General features: G+C 41.6%; 7 protein-coding genes across 7 annotated transcripts; 1 reads left to right on the top strand and 6 right to left on the bottom strand.

The window, feature by feature from the left end:
- Positions 1 to 654: 654 nt before the first annotated feature.
- Positions 655 to 1,318, bottom strand: BCR41DRAFT_344968 (hypothetical protein). The gene is made up of 2 exons (XM_022022632.1): positions 1,048 to 1,318; positions 655 to 940 (listed from the first exon to the last, which is right to left on the bottom strand). Exons 1-2 carry the CDS (start codon positions 1,211 to 1,213, stop codon positions 786 to 788), a joined length of 321 nt encoding a protein of 106 aa, XP_021885965.1. The 5' UTR covers positions 1,214 to 1,318; the 3' UTR covers positions 655 to 785.
- Positions 1,319 to 1,471: 153 nt separating this feature from the next.
- Positions 1,472 to 2,070, bottom strand: BCR41DRAFT_344967 (hypothetical protein; the record flags this gene model as incomplete). The annotated part of the gene is made up of 2 exons (XM_022022631.1): positions 1,472 to 1,844; positions 1,952 to 2,070. Coding segments are annotated over 2 exons (263 nt in total), but the record flags the coding sequence as incomplete, so codon positions are not given.
- A 60-nt stretch (positions 2,071 to 2,130) lies between these two features.
- On the bottom strand, positions 2,131 to 3,482 carry BCR41DRAFT_316851 (pseudouridine synthase). Its single transcript, XM_022021252.1, has 3 exons — positions 3,101 to 3,482; positions 2,766 to 2,976; positions 2,131 to 2,677 (listed from the first exon to the last, which is right to left on the bottom strand). The coding sequence occupies exons 1-3, from the start codon at positions 3,468 to 3,470 to the stop codon at positions 2,146 to 2,148; spliced, it is 1,113 nt and encodes a 370-aa protein (XP_021885963.1). The 5' UTR covers positions 3,471 to 3,482; the 3' UTR covers positions 2,131 to 2,145.
- A 77-nt stretch (positions 3,483 to 3,559) lies between these two features.
- On the bottom strand, positions 3,560 to 6,553 carry BCR41DRAFT_344965 (hypothetical protein). Its single transcript, XM_022022630.1, has one exon. It carries the CDS (start codon positions 6,401 to 6,403, stop codon positions 3,623 to 3,625), a length of 2,781 nt encoding a protein of 926 aa, XP_021885962.1. The 5' UTR covers positions 6,404 to 6,553; the 3' UTR covers positions 3,560 to 3,622.
- Positions 6,554 to 8,891: 2,338 nt separating this feature from the next.
- Positions 8,892 to 10,589, bottom strand: BCR41DRAFT_330864 (Longin-like domain-containing protein; the record flags this gene model as incomplete). Its single annotated transcript, XM_022021773.1, has 6 exons — positions 8,892 to 9,259; positions 9,450 to 9,579; positions 9,703 to 9,866; positions 10,199 to 10,308; positions 10,422 to 10,456; positions 10,553 to 10,589. 6 exons carry the CDS (start codon positions 10,587 to 10,589, stop codon positions 9,082 to 9,084), a joined length of 654 nt encoding a protein of 217 aa, XP_021885961.1. The 3' UTR covers positions 8,892 to 9,081.
- A 323-nt stretch (positions 10,590 to 10,912) lies between these two features.
- BCR41DRAFT_379661 (ribosomal protein L35) lies at positions 10,913 to 13,570 on the bottom strand (the record flags this gene model as incomplete). The annotated part of the gene is made up of 3 exons (XM_022027228.1): positions 10,913 to 11,237; positions 11,798 to 11,934; positions 13,499 to 13,570. 3 exons carry the CDS (start codon positions 13,568 to 13,570, stop codon positions 11,006 to 11,008), a joined length of 441 nt encoding a protein of 146 aa, XP_021885960.1. The 3' UTR covers positions 10,913 to 11,005.
- A 1,022-nt stretch (positions 13,571 to 14,592) lies between these two features.
- Positions 14,593 to 17,132, top strand: BCR41DRAFT_391746 (major facilitator superfamily domain-containing protein; the record flags this gene model as incomplete). The annotated part of the gene is made up of 4 exons (XM_022028388.1): positions 14,593 to 14,931; positions 15,068 to 15,842; positions 16,121 to 16,173; positions 16,266 to 17,132. 4 exons carry the CDS (start codon positions 14,593 to 14,595, stop codon positions 17,130 to 17,132), a joined length of 2,034 nt encoding a protein of 677 aa, XP_021885959.1.
- Between the last annotated feature and the right edge of the window lie 306 nt (positions 17,133 to 17,438).

The raw sequence follows: 17,438 nt of genomic DNA, 5'->3' as shown, positions 1-17,438 counted from the left end.
GCTAATAATAAAGATGCAAACTGGATCTCATCATGAATGCCAAGAAAATAGGGGTGTCCATTTAGGAAAAAAACATGTTGACTGTAGCGAATAGTTCGAAACTATTTGGGCTGTCGTCTTGGATCTTGATATCTTCATACACAATGTTCAGCCCACATCCTTTTCTCCAGCAATATCATATCCATATCTCACGCATTGCTTGATCTTCGCTTTTTTTTTTATTTACCGAACCGAGACATGTTGTGTCGTGTCAGATCAATCATCTAGTCTGTTTGTGAACCTGTGGCACTAAACAATTATACATCAGACTGTTGTCTCATTCGTGAAGAGCCTTCCAAGTCGCGTGCGTTACAGAATGAACGGTCTGTCTCTGACTGAAGAGGAGGGGACAAACTTGTTGGGAAGATATTTAAATAAGGTTTCAGAAGCAGTATCCTGTCGTCATAGGTCGATCATTGACCATTGAGCTTGGACCACAATAGGCAATTGCTTTCAATACATTATAAAAATATGATCTTTTTTTTCTTATCATTGAAGACCTCAGGTATATATGGCAATTCTACGAGTATATCGATGGGTCTTCACTATATTCATCAATTGCCAATAGATGGGAGTGAAATATAGTGCGTTACTAAGGATGTCGTTGTTGTTTTTTTTTTTTTTTATTTAAATTCGTTTTTTCACAAGTCTCGCATTGATTCAAGAAGAGGGAAAAACGTGTATATATACAAGTTTAGTTGCCATTGCTGCTCAAACAAAAGAAATGGAGGGGGGGGGGAGATTCTTTAATGAGCTCCTTGGATCTCGCCATTGAGAATGATCTCTTCGATGATGGCCGACTCGTCCTCAGTGTTGAAGATGGAATCCAGAACAGCTTTGGATGGGCGGGAAATCTTGCCCTCGAAACCTTTTCCTGTCTCGCTCTGGTAGACTTCAAATTCTGTAATAGACAGAAAAAATAGTGATAAGAAAACAATGATTAGTTAATATCAGATATCACATTGACATTCGTGGGAACAATATACAATAATAATAAAAAAAACTTACTCTGAGCAACATCAATAAGGTTGATCTTGGGTGAATTATCTTGTGGGTTGGCATTTTTCTTTTGGGCGCGGTACTTGGCGGCCATACCAGGCTCGGTCAAGATAAAGACATCAGGCTGGTGCTGGTTGGGACTGTTCTGGGCTTTGTAAACGATCCTTTCTGCCATATTGGTTTAACTGTTTTTTGTGTGTGAAAGAAAAGGGGTTGCTAATGCTGGTTGTAAAGGGGCTGTTGATGTTGGTTATGAGAGGAAAAAAAAAGAAAAAGAAAGAAACAATTGAAGACAAGAAGGCTTTTATACTCTCGTTGGACTTGGAACATCAATGATGCAAGGATTTGCTTCCAGAAAAGCATGTCACATGACCTACTGTACCTGTCCCGCCTGCCGTTATCTTCCTTGAAACATCTCACTTCGCATTCATAGCTTACAAACACCACAACACTCGAAACAAGAAAACCATGACCACCGCCACTAAACTAGCCGACTTTGCTCATCGTGCTTTCATTGTCGGACTTTTCAGCGCAACAGGTAGAAAACTATTTATATAATGATAATGATAAGGAAAAACAAAGCTTTGGACTCGCAGGAAGACACTAGATCAAAAGGAATGGAGTTTTACCAGGAAACATGAACCAAGAGGTTAATGAGTCCATCAGTCCAAAGTCCTTCTCACCCATATGTTATCCTTTCTTTTGACTTCTTTATTCTTATAAAAGTTTACCTCGGGGTCGGCACTGTTCAGCTGGTCAATGCTCGTATCGAAAAGAATAGAATTATGAGAGAGACATGGGATGCCGTAAGTTTGAGAAAAAGCTCAAAGCAACAAAGCAACACGATAGGATTGGGCAACAATTCAATAACATATATAATAACTTTACTTTCTATATTTTTTATGCTCTTTAGGAACAACTGGCTGAGCTTCGTCGCCAAGGAGAACTCAATATGGAAAGACAGCGTTTGGAGCAGCAGACTAGAAGAGAGCAAGCATAAAAAAAACGGCTCCGGCAGCATCATCAACATCATATTAATTGTATTCTATGCATCACGAAATAAAATTTGGAACGTCATGATGGCGGTTTTTTCTTCTATTCTTTTTATTAATTTGATATACGGCTTCCAGCTTGGATAGCCTGATCCACGCGTTCAATATCCTCACAGTCTTTCAACTCCAGAGTCACGTCCTTATCTCCCAACTTGAATCCAGATTGCTCTACTCGTAACAGATCCGTCATATGCCCAACAGTGCCCATACGAGATGCAATGTCTGCAATCAATGTTCGGATATACGTCCCTGAGGAACAACGGATTCGAATATGGAAGAACAGGCCTTGAGGTGATGGCGGGATAGGAACATGACCGGAATATGAACCAGATCCTGTACCGTCGGTAATGGGTTTTGGTTGAAATCCAATGGGGAAATGCAACTTGCTCAAATTCGGTTCTGTGGTGCTTCCGTATCGGAACCCATATTTTTCTAAGGAAGGATCTGGAACGGTCGTGCCATCTGGAAAGGACAACAAATCTAACTCATGAATCTGAACTTTTCGGGATGGAATCTCTCGTGGTAATGCAAGACCTTCGCGAGCATAATCATATAATCTCTTTCCATCCATATTTAGTGCAGAGTATCTAGAATTTGTTAAAAAAGCTTTAAATCAGTTTCAAGTTTTTCCACGTTGGAGAAAAAAAAAAAAAAAAAAAAACTGTGGGCATTTACAATGGTGGTGTCTGTGAAATCTCTCCTTTGAAGGCGTGCAATGCCTGTAACAGAGCTTCCTTTGTGATATGATCTGTAGGTCCAGTGCTTACTAACGATCCTGTGGAATCCAACGTCGTAGAGCTAAATCCTAACCGACCCTCTGCAATGTAGACTTTCGAGGACAATGTCAACTTGTGTAATTTTTTGGTTCCTGCACCCATTCCTATAACTTATTTATAAATACCAAATAACGAAGATATTCAATCAAAAAATGTCACTCATCACCATGCTTCTCATTATAATCCACTATCCGCCGGCTCTTCTCCGACTCTTTACTGATAAGAATATCTCACCTACTATGCCTCTTGCCAAAGGATCCAATGTTCCGCCGTGCCCAATTTTGACCATTCCGCGTTTTTTAGCGCGTATCGAGGGGTCCAGCTCCAGGACGCGTTGTACAAAAGGATGAGCTCGATTCTCTCGACAAACATGCTGCAAGTAATCAACAATTGTGGTCGAAGTCAACCCTGTAGGTTTGTTAACCGCAAACACTCCAGTCAATGGCGTATGTGCTATGGATGTTGTAGAGGAATAAGGCGATGCATTGGTGGATGATGTAGATGAAACAGAAGAAGCAGGAAAGACACGAGGTAAGGCCTTTTTTGGCTGTAGTTTTGCTTTAGAAACTGAAGCTGAAGCATGTATGATTCTAAATGCCAACATTTTATAAATGAGTGAATGAGTGAACTACAAAAACACGAATTTGTGAGTTGTGCGACATTATTAGACAGTCTGAAGTGAAATTTTTTAATGTTATACAGTGCAATTATTTATTAATCGTTTAATTGTTTGGTTCTAATGTACAAGTTAGTTGATCATACAGCAAAGGTGGCACTCGTCGTCTCCTTCCGCAAAGGCGAAGAGGATTGTTCACTATCTGCAGCACAGCGTCGACCGTGTCGGGGCCATGTATCCGTCCCTGAGGACGATTTTGCTGCTGAGACTGTTGATGAAGATGACTTGGATGACCCATAAGAAGAGACCGTTGTAGCCGTATTCGACCTGCGAAGGCTGGGCCCGTTTCTTTCTGAGGACAATGCAGCATCCTCACCAGTCGTTCTGGAAGACTCGCTAGTCATGCTGGTATTAGCACTATCAGGCTGAAGGCGAGAGCGTCGAGAAAAGACACCGAGACCACGCTTGCGCTCTGTAGCTTCTGTCTGAGTCTCTTTTCGATCCAACTTTGGCGACACCAAGTGTTGCTTCAGTCGAGCCCATCCTTTTGCCTCCGATAGCAGTGAATAGGACTTCTTGGACTTCTCCGAAGAAGTGGAAGGAGCTGGGGAATTCGTCCGAGACTTCTCTAGCGCAGACATGCTTGAGCTGAGCTTTTCAGGCACTGGAGAGTCCAATCTTGACTTATCTGATCTCTCCGAAGGTGCTGGCGAATCTGGACCTGAGGACAGGAATGATGCAATACTGCTCAATGACTGTCGTTGGTGGAGTGGTCGCTCCAACATCTGAGACCACATGTCATTTACAGCTAGAGGAGGAGGAGGAGGAGACTTGAGCCTTGGTTGGGGTACGGGCTCCTTGATCGGCACCAAACTGATTGAGGGCCGTCTTGAAACTCGTGAAGAGGGGGCAGGTGGTGTTGGCGATGGTGGCTTGAACAATGCTTGAATTGGCAGAGGTGGAAGCGGGCGCTCGGAACGACGACTGGAACCAGAAGTGATGGAAGAGTTGATGCTACCCATACTACTATAGCTGCTTCGGCTACTGACGCTGCTGATGCTACCACGGCCAACGCTACTGGTATTGCTGGCGCTGCTACCAGTACTAGTGTTGCTCGAATGGCGGCTGAGACCCTTGTCCTTGCTAGCTTCATCTGAATGGGTCAATAATTGGAGTCGCTCCACAAGGTCAGGCGTAGCAATACCTGAGAACAGAGCGTCCATCTGGAAGCGCTGGATCAAGTCATCCTCAGCAACTACGCTTTCATCGTCCATGGCAGTGCTTGCAACAGACCCTGCCTCAGATTCATCATCTGCGTAGGCTTGCTGTTGTCGTTGTGCTTGTGAGGCTGGTGTTAGACGTGGAAGTGGAGGGGGTGTGGCATGTTGCTGGAACTCTAGCTGTTGAGCTTGGGGCAGAGGAGAGCGGATCAGATCATCGTAGTTGATGGGTTGTCGGACTCGAGGTGCATAGGACTCTACCATCTCTGCTCTCTGCTTCTCGACCTCAGCTTCACCATTATTATTACTCTCGTTCTCATCCTCATTCACTTCTTCTCTCTCTGCCTGTTCCTCTTCTGAGGAACCATCAGAGAATGGATGGTAACCATTTTCTTCGTCAAGACTTTCATCTCTATAATCCCATCCCAACTCACAGTCATAGTCATCATAGTAACCCATCTCAATCAAATCATCGATATTTTCAATCTCAATAACCTCATTATGAGTTGCCCAACTCACATTCTTTGTTGGAGGAGGGGTTGGTAATGGCCGTGCAGCTCTTGATGGGGCCCGAGTGGGCATTTGGATTTTTAATGAGGGCCGATGTGATAGTTGCGATGAGCTTTGACTGTTCTGTCGGAGGACGCGGTTTTGCTGAAGATTTTGCTGTAGATGCTGCTGCAATTGCTGCTGTTGTTGTTGCTGTCGTGGATGAAGTCGTGCTTGTTCTTGATGATGGTATATTTGCTTCATCTGTGATTGAATTTGCATTTGCAACAATTGCTTCTGTCGCTCCAAAACGTGCAGTTGCACCCTCAGTCCAGGATCGTTGTGATGTCGAGATGCTGCTGATGGTGACCAAACTACTGGCCGCGTCTTTTTCAAAATTGATTTTGGTGCTACCTTGGTAGTCGAGAGTGGTGAGGTGGGGGTTGCGGGAGTTGCGGGGGGAGTAGGAGTTGTAGAGGGAGTAGGTGGTTTTGGTATCGTTGTTAGTTTTGAGGGTGTTGTTGGTCTTGATGGTATTGCTGGCCTTGGTGATGTGGGTCTGCTCTCTGGATTGCGAGTAGATCGATTATTGCCACTGCCCGATGAGTTTTGGGTGTGGATGGAGCTGGAAGAGGAGGAGCGACGATAGTTGAGTGGAGGTCGGCGAGTTGGTAAAAGCTCTTGAGATTCAATTTTGATGAGCGGTGGCCGGATTTTACCTCCAGTTGCGACAAGTGTTGGCGTAGTTGTCACGGTTGCTGTGGAAAGAGAAGTTGAAGGAATACTTTTAGAACCAGTGGAGGGTGGGCGAAGACTACAGCTGTTGCTGCGGTTGAGAAGTCGACTAGGTTGAGGAATATTACTATTGGCTGTGCTGGTACGATCAAGAGACGATAGTTGAGGGAGGGGACGATGGTCGTTCTTGGTTGTCTGAGATTTAGTGTTGTAGTGTTTGAGATAGGTCTCAGAAGAAGGTAACAGTGCCTGTGGACCACGTTGGCGTTGATGCCGGCCAGTTTCATTTACACTATTCCTCCTGCTCAGATCTTTAGAGTGGACATTCACCACAGTGTTGTGCTTGTCGTGAGCCCTGCTCTCACCTACACTTATACTTGCAAACGCGTTCTTTGTGGAAGTAGTGGAGGTGGTTTTGCCGACTACACTATTAGGTGCATTTGCCCGTGTTACTGTTCTGGTGTGTGATGTGTGCATGGTGTGTGATGTTTTAAGGCGTAGGATAGGGTGATGCTAGAGAAGTAACGGCTTACGGGGAAAACTTCCGAAGAAAGAATGAATGAATGAATATGAAAGAGGACGAGATGTAAAGCCCCGAAGTGTGGACCCTCTTTTTTTTTTTTTTTTTTCTTTTATTGTGCTTTGTATTCGCAGAACCAGGTGTGGACGAAAAGGACAGTAGATGGCACAAAGGAAAGAAGGGATTCAGAATGAAGAAAGTGAAGAAGAGAGAAAAGAAAAGAGGAGAAGATCAGAACATATAAACGATCGGCAGCATGTTTGCTTAAATATACTGCCTATACTACCTATGCTGCCTATACTGCTTGCGCTGCCTGTCATCATGATCCTCATCGACATCATCCTCCCAGCACCGATTTTCCCGTTGCTCAACTTTATTTTGTTTGTTTTGTGTTGGTGGGAATCCTGCTTGTACGCTCGGACCTAGACCCTCCAGACCTTGTTTGTTTGCTTATGTCTGTGTCATCATTTTTTGATGTGCATGCCATGACACCAAGTTGGCAATAGAGTCTTTAAGATCAGAAGAGAATGGGCTGCTGGGGATCACTGCGGCACCAGGATACGTTTTGGGATTCATGTCCCTCCTACCATTTACGATGCTCAACGACCAACATTCAGGGCCTTTTCCCCCCCTTAGTACAGTTACAGTGTGAGCAGTGTGCCATTGCCCAATGAGGTTATTTTTCCCGTTAGTTTATGATAGGATGGGATGATGAGGAGTGATGCTTTCGATGATGTCGTTTAAATTGAACTTTTACATCGGAATACAAATGTATAAAGTTACATTTCTATTTCCAATTCATTCGATCATATTCACTCAAATATGTTCACGTATCAACATATATTTTTTAATTAAAAATGCGAATGAATTGATTAGACAACAAGGCTTTTCAGAGATAGAACAGAGCGAGTCATCAATAGACTACTTGTCCTTTCCTGCCCTGCATGCCTATTCATGTTTACAAGAAACCAGGAAAACAAACAAGCAAATAGCGCAGAAACAAATATCGCTATGCAAATGACGCGACTTTCACGTTAAGAACATCATCAAAGACAGATCCATGTTCATTTTTTTAATACCACATTTCTTCAGCTTCGCCTTCATCCCTCCTCGCAACACCCCCTACCCCCTTGTTTTTATCCCCCTCCCCGTCGGCATAGGTGTTAGAGATGAGGCCTAAAGAGCTGTAGAATAATTTTCGTAAAAAAAAAAAAAAAAAAGACAGTAGCCAAGTTGCAGCGCAGTGGAGATAAGTAAGATGGAAATATGCTGACATGTTCTTCACCATGATTCAATACAGCTTTATTGCTACGCCGATTTGCATGGTATTCTATTCCTTTACATATAACATCAGCTATTGAAGTTGTGGCACAAATTTGCTTGCACATGCTGTGTTCTTCGCTTTTGTGCTTGTACTTGTGCTTGTGCTGCTGAATGTTTGTGCTGCCAAGCTCTCTTTCATGTCAGCCAAATATTGAATAATCACTGGCATTGTTGTAGGAAATAAAGTACTTACTGTTATTACTATTATTACCACTTTTACTACTACTATTGTTATTAACTTTGTCAAAACGATGATGCTTGTCTACATGAAATTTTTGTTTGTTTGGATTACATCTCCATGCATTCACAAAATCATACACACGTCAGACAAACATTTGTATAATCATGCTATTCAATCTCCATAACATTCATGCGCCCATTAGTCTGCTTTACTTTTTGTCTTTTCGCCCTTCATCATCAACGCCGCCCCATTCACTGAAAGTTTTTTTTTTTTTTTTTTTTTTTTTTTTTTTTTTTCACGAAGGTTCTGGTTTTGTACTCCCGTTGCTCACTGAACACATGTACAGTGCTGTTGCACACATGGACTGACCGTTACCAACAATAGAGTCTTAGACTTTTTCTTCATTTATTATCATTTATCTATGGTTGTATAAATAGTTGCTATCGTTCATTCTTATTCTTCTTTGTGTCTTTTTCTGCTATAGACATGTATGTGTAGGACTAGGTTAGTGTGTTTCTTCATAGACTACATCTCTCGGCAATTGGCAAGTAGATCGAAAGCGAAAAAAGAATAAAATAAAAATAAACCACATCATAAGCAGATAAACTTACATTTCCTTTTCCTAACCCCCCTTAGACTACCAATTTTTTTTTTTTTTTTTTTAGGAAGGTTCTCGCATTATCTATGCAGGGTTACTACAGATAGTTGAGGAAGAAAATGAAGACTGGCTCATCCGAATGTCTCCGTCAAAAAGCGATCGTGTTCAATAGTTCCGCACAGTAACCAAGATCAGGCCCAGAAGGAAGGGAATTCCAAGTGCGGAAAAGAAAACCTCATATTACTTTTTAAACAGACAAATGACATTTCATATCTACACTACATCTTCTAACCCATAACTCAGGCAAACACCCATGCACTCAAACTAAAAGTATTGTTTTATTATGCAAGTGGATGATAGCGTTGTTTGTTTCATTCTTGCTTGCTGTTCTCCGATATGAACCGTACAGCCGATTCAAGTTATATTCTCATTACGTAGAACAATACAATTAAAAACACATTTACATTCCCACGATACTTTGTCATTTTTTTTTCCTCTCTTTTTTATGTTTTACCCTATTCTACTATATACCCTTAGTACCACCAGAACCTCCAATAGATAACAAGCATGAACACAAAGCCGACAATGATAGGAGGTCCGTACTTGCGGTACAGCGCTTGCAGATTCACATCCCTGGCTGTCTTGCGGTATCGGGCTGAGTCTCTGAGCAATAGCTCTGACTTTCCTTGCAAGTTATCTAGTGTCTCACCTCTAATTTCAGTTACCAAAGTGAAAGAGAAGAGGGAAAATATTCGGAGAAAAAAAGGGAAAGAGATGGATGCAAAATGAACATTACGCATCAGTAGGAGCAGGAAAATTGAAACATGACGTAAAAACGCCCTTTCGGAAATATAAATATAGCGTGTGGTTTTTTCTTTTTTTTTTTTGTGCGTGCATTTACCTGTAAAGCAGATCCTCCATGTTCTTGGTCATGATTTTGGTCACATCCTGCAGATCTTCATGTAATTTTGTCAGGTTGGATTGTGTCCTGGTATCCTGATACAATCGCTTTGTGTTTTGCATAAATGTATCTAAGTGAGGAACATATGGAATTTAAACTTGATAATTGAGTGAGGTTGATCCTTGCATTATCCTTCATCGACTTTTGCTCCTTTACAAATGCTAAACAATCGATCCATATTTCTCTCCCATACCAAATCTAGCGAAAGCATAAGGACGAAGACCAGGACGGTCGATTTCATTGCCATAACTCATAAAGAACTCTTTGGCGAGATCATCTAAGTATGTGAAAGCTAGCTTGCGTGGATAGTTGCGTTCACATATGCACAGATACACTACCCCATGATCAATGATGTAGCTGTCCCATCGTGGTTAGATCAGGTACAATATACACATGAACAAGTGAAAGTGAAAACGGTCGATAAAATGAAAAGTAAATGGTATGATCGACTTTTTTTTCTCCCAATGTTCCTGAGCTGTGAGTGCAAATTAGTAATATAGTAATTTACTGAAATGGTTCACTTTTTTTTTTTGTTTCCATGCCTTAATCATAATGTCCAGTTGGCTGTATTAAAAGTTGATAGATTGTCATTTTTGCTTGCGCCTTTTATTTCCAGCCTATCAGATCCCGCCGCGAAATCTTTTAAAATAAATTTGTTTGTGAAAACACGATCCATTCTATAAACTTACTGGAATACGTAGCTCCCAGATTCGATTGAACATCTGCTCTCCGAGTTCATGTTGAGTTTACGAAAGATTAGTTTTGCCTGCGACTTGTACTCCTTGAGCTCTACTTCCACCTAGTCATAGTTTTAGTCGTATGAATAAAAAAAAAATTGGACAGTTGAGCGAGGCGGCTCGTAAAAATAAAAAAAATAAAAAAAAGGCGTTGTTTGTGAACTGTTCTCTCCACCTGTTCATCGTCGATAGACGCTGCCAATGGAAGTGCTAAGGCGCAGAACAAATAAGTAAGATTGTAAGAAGAAGAAAAAGCTAATTCAATAATGATAGATGTTTTCTAAACTTGCGTGAATGCGGCCATACCGTCCGAAACGCGTGCAATCATTGTCGTTTTGACCATGTCGCTGTTGTGTTTAAGTTTATGTGCGGTTGTTTGGATGTAAAAAAGTCCAGGTCAGTGATGAGTTGAATTCAGTTAGTTTGAACTGGAACTAAGATGATGTTGCTGTGTAATGGAAGAGAAAAATGGAGTTGAAGCACTTTCTTGCAAGGGACCGAAGCAACCACATGAATCGATGTGTGGCTTGGTGAAACTGTTCAACGATCTTAGATCATTTTCGCTTGAGTGCTTTCATTTATCCACTGCCGCTTATTTTCAAAGATCAACATAAAAAATAAAAATAATAGCTTACACAAAAATAATAATCAAAAGTTAAAATGAATCAGAGGCTCAAAAGAAGGTCTTTTCTGTCTTTATTCAATGCGTCAAATAGGTGTGTGTGCTCTAGCATTATTATCTTCGAGACATACGCCAATTTAAGCCTTGACGGCGTACTTACGAAGAGGGAAGTGGGTCTCCTTCTTCTGCTGCTTGACAGTCTTGCGGGAAGCCTCGTGCTTGGTAAGACGGCGACGGATGGCGCGGGTCTTCTTGACACGGAGATCCAAGGGCAAGAAGTTCTTCTTCTGGTAGAAGATGCGGAGCTGAGCGCGCTGAGTCTGGGTGATGACAGTCAAAACGCGAGCAATGGACTTGCGAACAGAAGAGCTTTTTTTTTTTTAAAAAGATGGAAAAAAAATAAAGAGAAGATTTCCGATGAGATTGATGTCAGAAACTATTCTTGGCGCTATATGTTTTTTTAAAGGGGTCTTTGTTGGATAATCCATTTGGTGTTGATCTGTTGTAGCCATTGGACAAGGTGAAAGTCAATATGAAAAGAGTTACATTAGTTGGTAACAAGTTGGTTCCAGATGCTACTAGCGAGTTGGGCTCTTTCGTCCTGCTGAAAAAAATACATGGATATACGATACATGCGCCTTATCCACAAGGTTTTTTTTTAGTTATGAATGCGATCAGAACTAATGATTGGCAGTTGTTGCGCCCATTGTCTTTTTCGACTGATATATCAGGGTCGATATTGTTATTAAAACAGTTCTTTCATTTTATCTTGTCCAATGCAGCCCTGCTCCTGTTCTATCAGTGGTTCCCTTATAGCTTTGTACACATGCCAATTGACATTCATGTAATACTGTTGTTATATTCATGATATCTCGAATGCGAAAAGTTTTTTTTTTTTTTTTTTTTTTTCTTTCATCCTGCCTACTTACATTCTGGTCAACTTGCTGGCGGAACCACCGGCAACCTTCTGGACCTTGAGACTGGCAAGCTCCTGCTTGAGCTCCTCGAGCTGCTTGGTGAGCTCGGCCTTGTTTTTAGTGCGCAGTTCGTGAGCCTTGACAGCAGCCTGTACATAGAAGGAAAGAAGTTCAGAGTTTCGTCAGCACTCCATATATTTGCAACGACAAAGATGGTACAGGGTATTGATAGATAGAAGCGGACAGTCTAGCCTCCACGATTCCTGGCGAAGGACGCTTTTGATGAACTTTGACTCCAAATCTAGAAGTCAATCGCTGCTGAGGTTGATTGACCGATTACATGTATTTTTAATTCATCGTGATGTTATCGGATCCAAGATCTCTTTTTCTTCATTAAAAGCACAAAGGTGGTCCGAAACAAGTGATTAGGCATATACGCCTAGATGTTGCATCGGTGCTTTTTCTCTTTTTCTCGATCCAGTTTATCCAGTAATCTTTCTGCATAATATGATGTAAATTTGCTTCATAAATTCGTGATCATTTTCATCTTGAAAAAAATTAGCTTGATGCATCAAAAGTGAGTCCGTTCAGCAAAAAAAAAGTAAAAAATCGTCATGGATACTGTGATGAAGATTGGAGTTGACTATGTTTCCTGTTATTCCGCTTTGGATGGATGTGTTATTGATGCATCCCACATGGATATTTTTCCAGTCAAAGGTTGGTTTTCAACTTTGCTGAGAGGCTCAGTCACATGACACACAAATAGAATTTAATAGAGACCATTTTTTAAAAATCGGAGGAAAGAAGGCTCATCCAGTTCTCGCGCCCCACCGTCCCAAATACTGCTCGCCTATGTTGAGAGACAGTCACTCCACTATTTTTTGTTATAATATTTATTACATGCGAATGAGTTTTCATTCACTAAACAAACATATTGACACAATCAACAGTAGCCATGGGGTCGAAATTAAAAAGTGGTCTTCCAAAACGGACAACAACAACAGCGCGTAAGTATCATTCGGAAAGACAGATGCTGTTACCATTTGCGTTTTGGATGGCATATTAACCAACTAGCTAACTTGGGCTGTGGCACTAGACGAACAACAGGTTGGTATTGGATCAAGGAACACACTACCATAAAGATATTAAGCATTCCTGACGCAAACCATACTTCTTTGCTTCGATTGACGATATAGGACCATATTGGCCCAGCTAATAAGAAATCAAAGGTAGGCTAATAGCTTTGTTGCCAAATGATCATTAGCATGATATCTGATCATAACAAGCCTCCTAATTAAAATATTCTTATGAATCAGACATTACAAGACGAACCTTCTTCAATACTATTAACAGATTACGATGTCGCTATAGAAGAAAGGGAGCACACAACAGACATCGACATAGATCAGATAAAAACAAAGGATGTACAGATGGACGACATGGATCAGGATGAAGATGTTGAAGACGTTGACATGCGGCAAAGCGGTGGAGAATACAGTGATGATGAGTCGGATGTGGAAGATGATGAAGATCGGGAGCTACGAGCAAATTCAGACTTATCAAACAAGGTATCGAGCTATGGAATCAAACTAGATATGAAGGGATTTTTTTCCTCCTGGCTTATAATGCTATTGAATAGGACGATTGATCGATTGACTCCACCTCTTCACTTAATGGTATATTAGAAAATAGCGCATACATCAGATCACGTACACAAGGCTTTGACAAATCCAGAAGTCGAAGCTGCATTTTGCGAACAATATATGGCTTCAATAACAATGGCATTTGGAGACGAATTGAATACGTTGCGTGAGGTAGGGAAATAAATTGAAAGTGAACGTTGAATTTACTATTTATGTTATTCAGTTATGATCAACTCCACTAACTTTCCCTTCTCTTTCTCACTTCCTTCTTCTACGACCTTTACATTCACATTCAACCGTTAGACTGATTCCTTAGATGAATCCCATCTTGAACTCTTAATTGACTCCTTGAACCAGACAGGACATATTTATTCTGGTGTTGAAAAGGCGCTCTGGGTTGCAGGCAACGCAGAATGATGGCTGCTGTTTTATAATTCACAACAATAAACAAAATCCACTTCGCCTTCTAACGGCTAAATTTCACTCTGAACATGTCACGTCATTTCGTCTAATAAAAAGAGTTGATCAACAGCAGAGTCATGTCCAGTATTTCAACATACGTCTCGTCACATGATGATGAAGCATATTCAACATCGAATAGAGAGAGGTTTCTCTCGGCAGACATTCTATTCGAGTAGAGGTTGTGACACTCAGGTGCCCAATCAAATTGGCTCTTCGCACTCTCCATTCATACTTTGATAATAATCAGACTACGCAAACCAAATTGGAGTAGCTCAAAGGCAAGAGGGTGAAGCTGTACTGTAGGTACATTTGGAATTGTCAAAAGATCAGAAATTGTTTGCCAAGGGTCCATGTTGTCACCCTGCAGGCGATTGGACCAATTTCTGGTTGCTGTAGGCCAATTCAGTCGCATATCAGTGCACTGTTCCAATATTTATGTAGTCCATATGCATTTCGCTGGTAATGGTATTATCTATTGACTCTAAAGTCAAAGCGCAAGAATGTCCATCTTTGAAAACGGATCAATCATAACAATGGCAGTGCAAGGCCAATTTGGGCAAGCAAAGTTTGGTCATGCTGACAACAAAGAGCATAAATATCATTTTTTTACTATTGTTACCCCTGTCAAATCCTGTGGCCGCCTTTTCCCTCATTTTGCAATTGCTCCATGGTCATTTTCACAACTCTCCATTCCATTACAAAATGAGCTTCTTGGACGAACAGACACCGCTCATATCTAGCAACCGCGAAAGCATTGGTGGTGATCGCCTAGGAAGGAACACCAAAAACAATAAAGGTCTCTATGTCTCTGACCTCGGTACCATCCATTGTCCTGATAACAACAACTTTGCACCACACCTACAGCATGACGATATCCTTCCTCGGCCCAACCGACAACACCTCCAGCAGCTGTTGCACCAACGCTTTGATAGAGTCCGTCGACATGAGCAGGCTCATGTTATCACCACTCGTCATTGGGTTGTGTTGACATTAGCATGTCTACTTCTCTTTGGCAACTACTATTGCTATGATATCCCCGCTGTAAGCGTTTTATTCTTTTTTTTTGTTTCAATAGCAGATGGTTGGCATTTAATACAACGAATGCTTTCAATCGCAGCCTTATAATTACTCTCTTATAATCTTTTTTTTTTTTTTTTTTTTTTTTTTTATGCCGCAGGCATTGAACGTTCAGCTGGAGGAATGGCTTGGAGCGGATTATGCAACCCATCAATACCATCTTAATCTCCTTTACTCAGCATACTCCCTTCCAAACATTGTTCTTCCAGTTCTCGGCGGTTATCTGATCGATCGTCTCTCAGCATCTAGGATGTTGGTACTTTTCAGCCTTTGTATCTGCTTGGGTCAGAGCATTTTTGCTATCGGAGTATCTGTAAAATCGATCTGGGTGATGGTCTTGGGTCGTCTAATCTTTGGAATTGGAGGCGAATGTCTTGAGATTGCACAGGCAAAGATCACGACTGACTGGTTCAAAGCCCGCTGGCTTGGGTTTGCTTTAGGAATGAATCTTTCTTCTGCAAGGATCGCCACCGCTATAAACGATAATCTTTCGCCGGCTATTGCGACACATGGAGGTGGTGTAATAGGCGCTAGTTGGGCAGGTGTCGGCATTTGTGTCCTGAGCCTTTTGTGCGGATTCTGGCTTGCGTATTTGGATAGTCCAAAGTCAAGAAGGTCCGCTGGTGTCAGATTGGATGCCAGGGATCGTAGAAAGGACCGTATCCGATCTAACAACAATAGCGTCTTAGTAGGAAGACACGCAATCAATGCCTCATCGGACTCGACCTTAACTATGTCCTCTGTAGCACTTGAAGAGGAAGATGAAATTGAGAAGGAAATTGAAATGGCTGAGGATGATCGGATGCTCTACTCAGAGATCTTTACGCTGCAGACAAACTTCTGGATACTCTGTCTCTGCTGCATTTCACTCTATGGTATGAATAGTCCGGATGAAAGGCCGCCATGCTTTGACAAACCCTCTCTTCCACATGGTTAACTTGAAATTGCAAGAACTTAGACCTAGCTAACATGCACCTATGCTAAAAAAAAAAAAAAAAAAAAAAAAAAAAAAAAAACCTAGGGGCTGTTGTGCCATTTATTCACATTTCTTCAGATTGTAAGTCGGAAATGTTCGATTTCAGAAAGAGATGTCTCTTTTATCATGGAGTTCTGGCTAACACATGACATCTTGTATCTTATCAACAAAAACAAGTCCTTCAAAAGAAATGGTACACAAAGAATCCTACAAAAGCCGGCACTATCATGGTAAGCCGAACTGATAGAGTTGATATATATCGAATCAGATATTTCTGAGACAACTATGTAATGCTAATACCACATACTTGGATGCTCCATAGTCTATTCCCGACCTGGTCTCATCTATAGGATCACCGATCTGTGGATTTCTTGTCGACCAGTTTGGAAACCGTGCTCGTTATATCCCCTTTTCGGCCATCCTCTTAATCTGGGCCCATACTCAACTCGGATTTACAACTATCACACCCATAATTGGCATGTTCATTCTTGGATTGGCCTACTCCCTCTTCGCCTCTGTGCTTTGGCCATGCATCCCTTTCCTAGTCAATGACCATCAACTAGGAACAGCTTATGGTTTAGTTACGATTGCGCTCAATATTTCATTAACAATCTTTCCTATGATCGTCGCATCCATTCTGGATGTCACGAATGGTTCTTATCCCCATGTCGAGGGATTATTTATCAGCCTAGCTATTATAGCTTTGGCATTATCAATCATCTTGAACATCTTGGACTCTCGTCACGGAGGTTATCTGCAGCTAATAGAGGGTATAACCGACGAGGATCTATTGGAGGATGAGGAGTATGAAGAGCGCTTCAGACAGGGAAACCTTCAACATCAACAGCAATATATTAACCATCGCCTTGATCCTCATGATCCGCGCGAACCAGGATTTGAATACAGGAGACAGCGACGGTATTCGCAGGACCTTATGAGCGGAGAGAATCCAGACCTAGAGGATATACAGGATATGGTGACAACAAGACCTGTAGGTGAAGGTATCATCACAGTCATCCCACATCGTCGGAGGCATTCGATGGCTGGGTTCACAGGTCAGATAGAGGGGACAAGGCTGAGGAACTATGCACAACATGCACAGGCGTCACGTCTGAATGCTATTCCAGGAAGCGTGCCTTCAGAGCCACCTTTCCTATCAACGCGGCCTCAACTCTCTAATCGACGTTAAAAAAAAGGCTCTAATTTACTAAGTTATACAAAGATTTGTTTGGTGCATCCGAGTATTACAAATTGCTAGACAATTTTGCCCATCTTGTGATGGTATCACATCATCTCCTACAGTTGTTTCCTCTTTTTCACATCATCCATCCTCTTTGACTGCATTTTTTTTTCTCACGCATATACGATTTTTCTTCTTCGTAACATTATTCATAAAAAGATTGAAGGCGCTTTTTTTTTTATTCTTTAACTTTCACCTTCACAAAGTATTCAAAACCAGCATGAAACTCCCACTGCTTTTCTTAATCGGAGTCTT

This window comes from Lobosporangium transversale (assembly GCF_002105155.1).
Source record: "Lobosporangium transversale strain NRRL 3116 chromosome Unknown BCR41scaffold_2, whole genome shotgun sequence".
Classification (NCBI taxonomy): domain Eukaryota; kingdom Fungi; phylum Mortierellomycota; class Mortierellomycetes; order Mortierellales; family Mortierellaceae; genus Lobosporangium; species Lobosporangium transversale.
The sequence above is the reverse complement of the archived record's forward strand: the minus strand, read 5'-3'. Positions and strand labels throughout refer to the sequence as shown.